The sequence below is a fragment of the Dioscorea cayenensis genome, chromosome 8 (genome assembly GCF_009730915.1).
Source record: "Dioscorea cayenensis subsp. rotundata cultivar TDr96_F1 chromosome 8, TDr96_F1_v2_PseudoChromosome.rev07_lg8_w22 25.fasta, whole genome shotgun sequence".
NCBI classification, from domain to species: Eukaryota; Viridiplantae; Streptophyta; class Magnoliopsida; order Dioscoreales; family Dioscoreaceae; genus Dioscorea; species Dioscorea cayenensis.
The window spans coordinates 17,109,848-17,120,937 of NC_052478.1; the positions used below are offsets into that span (position 1 = coordinate 17,109,848).

Here is an 11,090-nt window from a genome sequence, read left to right on the forward strand (position 1 = left end):
GAAGGTCAATGAGTACAAGTGGTCATGATATGGACAAGACTATCAACGTAAGGATGATATTGTTTATTTGAGTTCTTTAGAGGGATGTTTACTTCCAGGGATTTAACTGCAAGTCAGTTTCTTTGATTAGAACAGTCATCAAGGGTGTTGTTATCTTTCAATGAGTTCCAGCAAAATGTTCATAAAAGATTCTACTTTTTTTAAAAAAAAAGTTAATTCTCTAGTATATTAATTGCGGTCATTTTAGTTTTTAGCATTTTGTATTTTTGTATAGCCTTGTATTTCTCCCTTCTTATTGTTGTTATTTCTGTTCTGCAGTGCTTGATGAAGCTTAAACATGAATGTCTAGGGAAAGTCTCCAATATTGGTCAATATCGGCTGATTTTCCAATAGTTATTTGGTATGTTGAGTTTATCCTTAGAAATTGTTAAATTTCATATTACTTGTTAACATAGTAAACTACTCTAGCACTTTATGACAAGAAACATTATATTCCGGTCCCTGTGGTATATAGGTCTTGATACAAAAATTCAGCTGGGAAAATACTGATTTTGGATCTGCTTAGTATCAAAGGCTTCAAGGTTTAGCATTGGTGATTTCATCTTTAAAAATCTTTCAAGTGCTATGATATTTGAAAAAGTTAAGTAAAATTTATGTTGGTTAGGTTTTTGTATGTGTATGCTCAAAGGCCATCTATAGCATAATTTGTATATAGCATTGCAACGTCTTCCCATCAGTAATGTTTAAAAACCATTTATATAGTACTCATTATCACTTAATAGGTCCCAATAAAAAGTATATAATGGTGAAGTATACATAAACCAAAATAATCATTTCTTATTCATGTCATTGCACATGATGTTGTGTAGTGGCAGACAAACCCTCCTGAGATTCAAGTGCATGAACATGATTTATCCTGCCTTCTGAGTTAGTAGAACTTGAAGAAGAGCATTCCCTTGAAAAACACATCCAAAATTTGTTTGATCTCCAAAGCCTTTTACATCCATCTCTTATTGATGCCCTTGGAGGGTATCACTAATGGCGCAAAGGAAGACTATGGTTGTAGTGCCACTGGTTAATAAGAATGTTGGAAATATAGTACCACATCGGTTGTGTAATAGAAATGTAATGGGTTTATATATAGGTATAGAGGTTGAGCCACTAACTCTTGAGACTTTTTGGTGTAAGACCCCTAAGCCCATATAAAGCCCACATATATGGTCCACTAGTACCAAAATATAAAAATCTAACATGGTATCAGAGAAATATAGTGGAGCCACCGATGTGGTACAAGTCCATGTGTGTATGACCTCCATGTGTGTAGGACTTCTGAGACACAAGTAGTGTACAAGTCCATGTAAACAGACCTCTGGTGTACAAGTCTGTGCAAGTTCGACCGAGTTGAACTTGAGGGAGGGTGTTGGAAATATAGTACCACATCGGTTGTGTAATAGAAAATGTAATGTGTTTATATATAGGTATAGAGGTTGAGCCACTAAGTCTTGAGACTTTTTGGTATAAGACCCCTAATCCCATATAGAGCCCATATAGGGCCCACTAGTACCAAAAATATAAAATCTAACAAGGAAGATACCCCATAAGTTATCAATTGTCACTCCATCTGTGTTTATGTAGTTCTCAGTGCTTGGACAATTAGAAATAATAACTGAAAACCATTTTTTCTCCAAATCCTTCAATGTTCCATCCCCCAGTAGCTGTAGAATTGCTTCATTGAAATCAGCAACCAGTGGGGAACTTTTTGTAAATGCCTGCATATAAAGATTATTCAGAAGGAGTTCTCATGCTTCTGAGTAGCAAAAGCCCTTTCAAAACGTCTCTTTTCGTATAAGTACTTAAAAGTTATCCACGTTTAATAATGCTTACGAAAATGAAATTTAACTCCATCTATGAATATCAAAGTTTATTTGGACGATGAAATAGGGGTTTTATTATATTTTCTAATGCAAGTTGTCAAATATATATTTCTTTGCCATTCATCATATACATAGACTCTTTAATCATATGTCCATATACCTGTAAGTTTATCTATTTGTAATTTCAATAATAAAATGGGCAGTACATGTGGGTAAATAGGTACTTGCTGGTATTAAAAAAATGAATGATATATATATATATATATATATATGACAATTTAGTTCCATTTCTTGCATACCTACCCTCTAATAACATGTAATTTTAAAAAGTAAAAATTATACTAGGCAATAATTACAATTTTTTGCATGGGTGTATACGCAATTGCATAGAAAATATATACAACGCTGATTTTGTAGAGATTTATATATTTACATGTGCATTAATAATAACTAAATCAATATTTAAAATATTTTTACATATAAAAATTCTAATTTTAAAATAAGCTCATAACCAAAAAAAAAGAAATGAGCCTATAGCCATATATAGAGGTGGGTAAATGGGACAAGAAGGGAGAAGTCTGAGCAACTTGGTGTTGATTCCTCTGCCTTGCTTCTCATCTCCTCATTGTCACCTAGTCAAACGGGCCGTGCCGGCCCGGGCCCGACACGAGTTGGGCCGTGCTTGGCCCAAGCAGAGTGCTACAGTACCGTGCTTGGGCCAGGCACGGCCCAAACCCCGGGCCGTGCTGGGCTAGGGGTTTGCGGCCCGACACGCTAAATGTAAGTTTTTTTTTAAAATTTTTTTTTTTGGTATATGTTTTGTTTTTTTAGTCAATAAGGTTTTTTGTTCTATATTTTTGAATTTTAGGATATTTTTTTATATTTTTTAGCAATTTTAGGGTATTTTTTATATTTTTGGGGTTTAAAATAAAAAATAAAAATATAATATAACTGGGCCGGGCCATGTGCTGGGCCGACCTTGGTGGTTGGCGGGCCGTGCCGGCCCGGCACGATTTTTAGACGGGCCGTGCCGGCCCGAGCATGCATAGTGCATGGGCCGTTGTGGGCCTGGGCCGGGCTGGCCCGTTTGACACCCCTAATGTCACCTAGCAGGATTTCTACAGAAATAAAATCCAATGCAAGGTGTGATGACTTTGGTACACATGCGATGCTTGTGGACAAGGTCACCATGGAGATGAAGCCCTTCTTCAAACCTTTGGATTCCCAGTTAGAAGACCTCATGGAGGATAACCCCGGAGATGATGATTGCATGGAGGATGCTGTAGATGAGGATATCATCAAAGAATCTTCTATCCCAGTGGATGATATTTCAAAATGAAGCTAAATAAGAAGCCCTTGCTAGGAGGGAGTAGTCAAGACAAAGATCTTGCCTCAAGAAGGGCCGCGGCTAAATTCTACCTCTAAATGAGCTCTATTGATAGGAATACTTTCTATCCTCTAGTTTTTCCTTTTTTTCTTTTTTGATTTTTGTTTTTTGTTTTTTGTTTTTTTTTTTGCATCCATTTTCTTATGGATTCCTTAGGGATTCTATGCTTGAACTGTAGAGGGGTCTCTAATCTTAAAGCTTATAATTGAATCAAGAACTGTCACAGACACTAAACCTCATTTTTTGTCTTGTAAAGATTCAAGCTGATGTTGTCAGATCCCTTGTTTTCTTACAAGTTTGCTCGCCATTGGGAGCAGGTTGTGATTTTGGCAGTTGGGATGTTAGGTGGCATCATGGTGCTTTGGAATCGCAATCTTGTTATGGTCACTTTAGTGGCTTGTTTTAGAAATGATTTACTTATAGTCATCTCCTCAGGCAAGCGTCAGCACTGGATTGTTTTCGTCGTTTATGATTCTCAAATTGTTACTATTTAAAAAGAGCTGGGCAAAGGCTTTCCGATATGGCTCTTATTAATTTTCCTTGGTTATTGGTAGGTAACTTTAATGACATTACTTGTGATTCTTAGCATCACGGTAGCGGTTTTGCGTATGATGCTATCAAATCTTCTCTGTGCAATGATTTTATTTTGCAAAATCATATAATTGATCTAGGTTTTTCTGGTAATATTTTCAATTGGTGCAATGATCAAATGGGTTTGGTCTAGCATGGGGGTAGAGTTGATAGATTCTTAGCAAATGCTGAGTGGATTGCTTATTTTGATACTTAAACTAACAAGCATTTATCTACGACTTCTTTTGATCACATGCCCATGTTTCTAAGTGCATGTTTTAACACTTATAAGAAAAACAAAACTTCTAAATTTGAGAATTATTGGTTTGATTATGAGGTTTACAATTGTTCTATTGATAAGGCTTGTCATGGTAACATTAGTGTTATTAATCCCCTTTCCCCTCTTGTCTATTTTTTCTAAGTTGGTTTGCAGAACTAATCATTTCCATATCAATTGTATACCCAAGGGCATGCCCTCCGTAGATGAAGAATTGCATAATACTGAATCAAATATTAGGCATCTAGAGTTGGATTCTTTTGTTGGTCTAAATTTCACCAACAAGGTGCTCTTAGAACTTTGTTTAGTGGGCTCAAAGGGCTAGGGTGTTGTGGATTCAAAATGGGGACCTTAACACCAAGTTTTTCCATAATTCAATCAAAATGCATCGAAGCATGATAGAATTACTTCTTTGAAGGAAGATAATAGGAGGATGCTCAATGAGCAACATGATATTGAAAGTTACTTCATTATTTTTTTTTTTTACTTTAATCTTTGGCAAACCTCCAATAACTACTTTGTGATGGACATTTTTAATACCCTACCTAATGATCTAATTTCATTTAATGACAGTGATTGGGAGTTTTTGACCAGAACTAGTAACTAGAAAGGAGGTTTATCACACTATTAGGAGCATGCCTAAAAGTAAAAGGCTTTGGTCCTAACGGTCTCAATATTGACTTCTACTCTATTATTGGCAAACTGTTGGGAAATATCTTTTTAGGGTGAGAATTCTCTTTTCAAACTGTTCAACTGCTTGTCTTGTGAGGTAACACTTATATTGTATTGATTCATAAACATAATGCTCCTATGGTTGTGACTAATTATAAACCCATTTTTGTTTGCAATGTCAATTATAAAATTCTTTCTAAATTGCTTTTAAATCATCTCAAAAAGGTTATTTACAACATCATTGGGTTAGAGCAGTGTTGTTTTTTGGTTGGAAGGTCATATGTGGATAAAATCATAGTCATTCAAGAGGTAGTTCATTCGATTGAAAATGACACTCAAAGCCCCCTAGGATGAACATCAATATGAAAAAAGCTTACGATTAAGATAGAGTGGAATGTTATTCTTGATACCTTATTGAAAATGTACTTTCTTGAGCAATGGATTTCTGGGATCAAGGCATGTGTCTCCACTACCGGTTTTTCCTTCTCAATAAATGATCATCCAAGTGGATTAGTGCCTGTAGGGGTATTAGTCAAGGGGACACTATATAGGCACCTTACCTTTTTATTTGAGCTTCCCAAAATCTCTTTGCTATGTTAAACTTTGCTCTTCACAAAAATATGATTTTTGGTTGTCAATGACCAAGTAGTCTATTGGTAGTCGGGTCCCCAATAGAACCCTTCACAAGTGGTGAGAGTTTAAATTTTGGCTGAGAACACATTTCTGGGAGTGTGAGTAGTGGTTGTGTACGGGTGGTTCTAGCGTTCATGTGTGCACGGGTCCCACTCCCACTTGCTTCGCCGAGGCTTGTGCACGCCTCTGCCTTTCTTAGCGTCTAGGCTGCTCATCTTGGCAAAAAAACATGATTTCTGGTTTTGATTCCAGATTAATATGGAGTTTCAAACACCTCACTGGGGCATCTAGATCTTCTGCTAGGTGCCTTAGATTTTGTTTACATATCTACATGGATCTTATTGGTCAAAGCACAAATTTCAACCAATCCATGGTGCACCTTCCATCTTGGTGTAATAGGAAAATTGCTAAGGCAATTAGATAGATTCTAGATATGGAAATTAGCAATTTTTCCTTTTAAAATATTCAAAGAGGCAAGGTTATAAGCATATGTAAGGGCACAAACGTTCACAAGCTTTGTGCCAATTTTGTTCGCAGAGGGTGGGATTCATTCTAGTTTTAGCTAACAGGGGGCTGCCACCTTGTTGAGTGACCAAATAGCTAAAGAACTTGCCAAAAGTGACATTGAGATCATGTTTACTCTTGCAATTAAAGCCTAGGCAAATTTCAGGTTCCTTTCCTTGCCCTCGCTGAGCACCTTGGTGAAAAAAAACCAACGTGTTGCCTTATATATATAAGTTTGAAATATTAGGATTTATAGAAAATTCGCTTCTAGCAGGTAATACTTTGGTCAATGATTTATTTTTTAAAGAATAAGCTTTCTTAATGCATGTGTTGGAAAGAGAGAAACTTGAAGTTAGTACCACTTACAATGCCAAAGCCGCCCAATTTCTGGCTCTCTCCATAGATGGTGTAGTCTTTATATAACGAGAGAAATAAGCGCATGTAGGGCATTTCCATAAAAGCTGCACTGATCTTTCCACTCTGAAATGCATTATGGTAGTCTTCTATCTTTATAATCTCTCGAATATTTTGACCTTGGAAATGGATTACATTCTCCAAGTATTTGATCAAATACTTTGAGCCTGAATTGACGCCGATAATACCGTTGATGCCCAGTTTTGGCTTGAGCTTTTCAGTTGTCAGTATAGAGCTCAAACTAGCAGTGAATGTTTGAGTAATAATCAGCACGACAAAGAGCCATACAACCATAACAAATTTAGTGTAGCTGCTATGAATCTTATCTGCAGTTTGAAATTAAATTCTATGTCAAAAATCTATGGCTTTTAAATGATTAAAACAATATTTTATTTAGGATTATTCTAAAATAATAAAGTTGTTTTTTGTTCTTGTACTTTATTTAATGTTTATTTTCATCTCTACAGTTTGCCTTTCGTTTCATTTTTGTTCCTACAAAAAGTAAAGAGAAGAAAAAAAAGCAAGGTATAATGGTTATATTGAAATTTTTAAAAAGTACAAAGGTGAACAAAAGCTAAGAATGACTTTATATTTGTTTTGAAGAAGAAAAATTTATACAATATCTCTTCTTAGTTTATGCTTGTTGAACTAGTGAAAAAGTAAACTTACTTAGAGGGAAGAAGATGGTGGAGAACATGAGCCAAAGTGTTGTTGAAAATCGGACTTTCTCGGCACCTGTTGAGTTGAGATTAATTGATCGCGTTTCCAAATACCAGACAATGAGGGTGGTATAGATGAAAGAAGCAACAATCAAACCAAGCAATCCCTTTGAAAATGGCTTCAACAGCATCCAAGCATATCCACTGGTTTTGGTTCGCACCAACATCCCAATGCTTGATTCAGTAAATGGCAACGTGAAATCGACAAAGGGCATACGATCAGCCAAGATTGTGATATCACCAACAGCAACATCAAATCTCTGGAAAAATTCAGGTTATGAATTATGTTTCACTTTGATTAATTCCAATTCAAACATTTTTTTTTAGTTTAATCTACACTTTGTACTAGTAATAATTAATTGCTTGCTAACCTAGTTAATAATTTTATTCATTAACAATTAATTTGACTCCTCGTCCTAGTGACAGGCCTAAAAGGCGTTACTCTTTTGATCCGACTCCACCACCGTGAGCTGTCCGGATGAAATGAAATATTTGATTTATGCAGCAGGGGTTTGGCCCATCCGAAATACAGCAAAAGGAAAATGACCCAATGTCCCTTAGTTTTTCCACTTTAAAAGTTGCTCCTTAATGAATGAGTTAGATGTGTGGACTGAATTATGCATCAAGTCATAATAATGCCTTATAATATATAGTCTTAAAAAAAAAATGTTGAATTATTTTTTATTTCTTTGAAAACAAAGATGACTAGTTGAACGGAACTGCTGACTAACCTTCAAGGCTACTTGTTGAATAAGATCATCGTAGCTTCCATTGAATGGTAGGAACTCAAAATCAATGTGATACTTCAATTTGTTCAAACTCGCTTTGAAGACATCAATGCAAAACCCGCCCACAAAACTCGGTCTTCCATTGTGATCATACTCTACCTTAACAAAACTACCATCAAAGACATTGTTGCCAGGGACTTCAACTCTCAGCTTACCCCATCCTCCCGGAACCTTTATTTGCTCCATAGGCCAAAACACTGGCAACAAAGAATTAACGCTCACATCTTTTTGTTTGCATAATCCAAAACCTTCTGACCAGAATCCCATCTCTCTGTAACTTTTGCCTACAAAGTTAATAACCTGAAATGCCAATGAGTTATTCTCCAGTAGACGAATTCCATCATTTCCAAACAGTATGGAACCAGTAAGCCCCTCAATCTTACTTGCGAGGATCCCTTCCAATAATGTTGTCCTTCTCTTCTTGCTTTCAGCAATCCCTAGAGTGATTGCGTGGATTGCATCATGACCATGCATTGCAGAGATTCTAAGTTCTTGATGTTTTGTTGGGTACCTTTTTCTGAATCTTGAATAAAACCTTTGAAAGTTCATTGAAGTTTCCTCGAAGTAGGGCTTGACCCCTATTACTCCTTGTACGTTAGAAGAGAAGTAAGAAAAAGAGAGCTTTTCTTCCAATTCAAGGATGCTATTTACACCACTGTCAGCAACAACAATCCATGTGTTGCCTGCTTCCATAAGTCCCAATCTTTGAGCCTCCTCAAAGAGATGAAAAATCAACAATGGCGAGCTCTGCAGGATGACAAAAACCCTACAACACTGACTAACAACGACCTTCTCCATTTCCTTCCCCACTATATCTTTCACGGTGAGGGACGAATCCAAACGAGGGAATGAAACAATCTCGTCAATCACAGCTCCGACACCTTGAAGGGCATTAGATAGGGATGTGATAATGCCACCGGAAATGCTACCATAGTCATCATCCTCCTCATACAAAAGAATAGCACTTCGCCAGTCGTAAGATCTAATGAGATCAACAACGCAACAAACAATCATTAAGGAGGAATATGACATTTGGACAAAATATGGCCTGGGAATGCCAACGACTTTCGGGTCTATTGGTACACGGGTCGCCGATAGAGCTCTCACCGAGTGGTGAGAGTTCGATTCTCAGCTGAGGGCACATTTCTGTGAGTTGTGAATGGTGGTTTTGTACGGGTGGTTCTTGCGCCCACGTGAGCGTGACCCCGTCCCCACTTGTTCTACCGAGGCTTGTGCACGTCCCTGGGGTTTCTAGTGAGTTTGCCTCGCTCCTCTTCCCAAAAAAATGGCATGGGAACCAAAGGTGTTGTGGTCAAGGAGATCACTGGAGTTTTTGTTCTTCGTTCAACATCAGCCACAATAGCCACTTGTTGTGATGTTCCTGAGCTGACGATGGCTGCTGCTCCCTATTGGTTGATGAGTTCACTTGTTGTTATATAATTAGCCAAAGAACAGTTTAAATACATGTCCAGATAACCTAATTAATTTGAAAAATAATAGCTTAACTTTGGAAGTTATTTGTTATGTTCTTAAAATAAAAATGAGATTACCAATGGAAGCGGCATGGAGGACCTCTTCACCGCTGGACCTTATATTAAGGAAAAATTTGTAAGTGAAACTATTAAAGAGTTGTGCAACCACTTCAAGGCCAGTTTGCAGCTGCCTTCTGTTAGATGTATGTATGTATATTAGATGTATGTATGTATGTATATACATGGGTATACTTGTATCATTGGCCTCTATATGTAACCCCATGATGACACTTGCTATTGAGTAATGGATGAGCATTGATCTATCTATTCTTTTCTCTTCTATCTTACTTCCCTCTTCTAACATAGTATCAGACTAGGTATTTTCCTCCGGCCACTACCATCTCTCCGGCCATCTCTCTACTCTTTACTTCACTAGTCTTTTCCTCTTCATTTATTTCTTCTCATTTCATCTTTTCCTCTACCCATTCATTCATTTATTCAAAAAAACCAAATCCGACCCTTACGCGCGCCCAGGCCCATCACGCAGTCGCATATCGCCGCTCCCCCGCCTTGCCGTCGGGACCGCGCCCACGCTAGCGACACCGCGCTGCGCTGCGTCGCCCCCGACCTCGCCCGGCTGCATCCCGCACCCGCGACCACGTCTCGCCCGGTACCCGCACCCAGCAGCCGCGCCCATATGACCTCGCCCAGCAGCCACGCCCATACCTCGCCCAGTACCTTCACCAAGTAGCCGTGCCCACGCCGCGTCTGACACCCGCGCTCGGCACCTGCGCCCAGCAGCCGTGCCCGACACCCACGTCAAGCCACAGCGCCCGTGCTCTGCTTGCTCCCAGCGGCGTTTCCCTGCCCGTGTCGCTAGCCAGCCGGTCGCCGTTGCTCGCCGAACGCTGCTGATCGCCGTCCTGTCGATTAGCCTCCACCTCTTTTTCTATCTTTACCCCAGAATAAAGGCTTTGAGTCTTTTCCAAGCATATGAAGACAAATTGAAGTGACTCATTCCATTAAAAAACCAAGACATTGATTTGATTTTTTACTGTACTCGTAAAACAAAAGAGGTAAATATTATGGATGCTTATGGATTTAGTGGGGTGCTACCTGAGATGCGTCACCGCAATCTCCATCATTCAGATGTGGTTCTTGACGGTACCAACTAAATTGCTTGGCGACTCACTATCAAGCGTATTCTAGATGGCATCTGTGTTCTTCGCCATGTTGAGGGTCCATGTCCTGCTCTTACTGTCCCTTCTCTCCCTGACACCATTCTCTCCACCGAGGCTTCTGCTCTTCTTCTGGCATTTGAGCAGCAATTTGGGAAATGGGATGCTGACGATTCTACGACCAAGATGATGATCTGTCAGACGGTCACTCTTGATATTCGTACTCATATTGCTGATCTGCCCACTGCTCGGGCGATGTGGGACTATCTTGAGCGCCGTTACTGTGGTTCTAGTCAGGCGCAACTCTACACCTTATATCAGACTCTCTCTCTAGTCTTCATCAGGGCGAGGACACTGTTGATCAGTTCTATAGTCGGTATTGTGCCTTATGGCGTCAGATTGATGCTCCGACTCCTCCCTATTATGATGTTCATGCTGCCCAGATCCTTAGTTGTTCAGAGGCTTGCTCACGTCGGCGTAGCCATGATGACACACGACGTATGTATGAGTTCATTATGCGCCTTCGTCCCGAGTTTGAGCAAACTCAGGCTCAGTTACTGCATGCCCCCTTCGGTCTATTCTTTAGATGATGCTTTCACCTT

The 11,090-nt window shown here is 38.9% G+C and overlaps 1 protein-coding gene and 1 pseudogene across 1 annotated transcript; one reads left to right on the forward strand and one right to left on the reverse strand.

Annotated features, from left to right (window-relative positions):
- Window positions 1-7,093, forward strand: part of LOC120267014 — a 31,600-nt pseudogene extending 24,507 nt beyond the window's left edge.
- Window positions 6,236-8,852, reverse strand: LOC120267342 (glutamate receptor 2.7-like). Its single transcript, XM_039274995.1, has 3 exons — window positions 7,782-8,852; window positions 7,001-7,310; window positions 6,236-6,657 (listed from the first exon to the last, which is right to left on the reverse strand). Exons 1-3 carry the CDS (start codon window positions 8,850-8,852, stop codon window positions 6,236-6,238), a joined length of 1,803 nt encoding a protein of 600 aa, XP_039130929.1.
- Window positions 8,853-11,090: the final 2,238 nt, after the last annotated feature.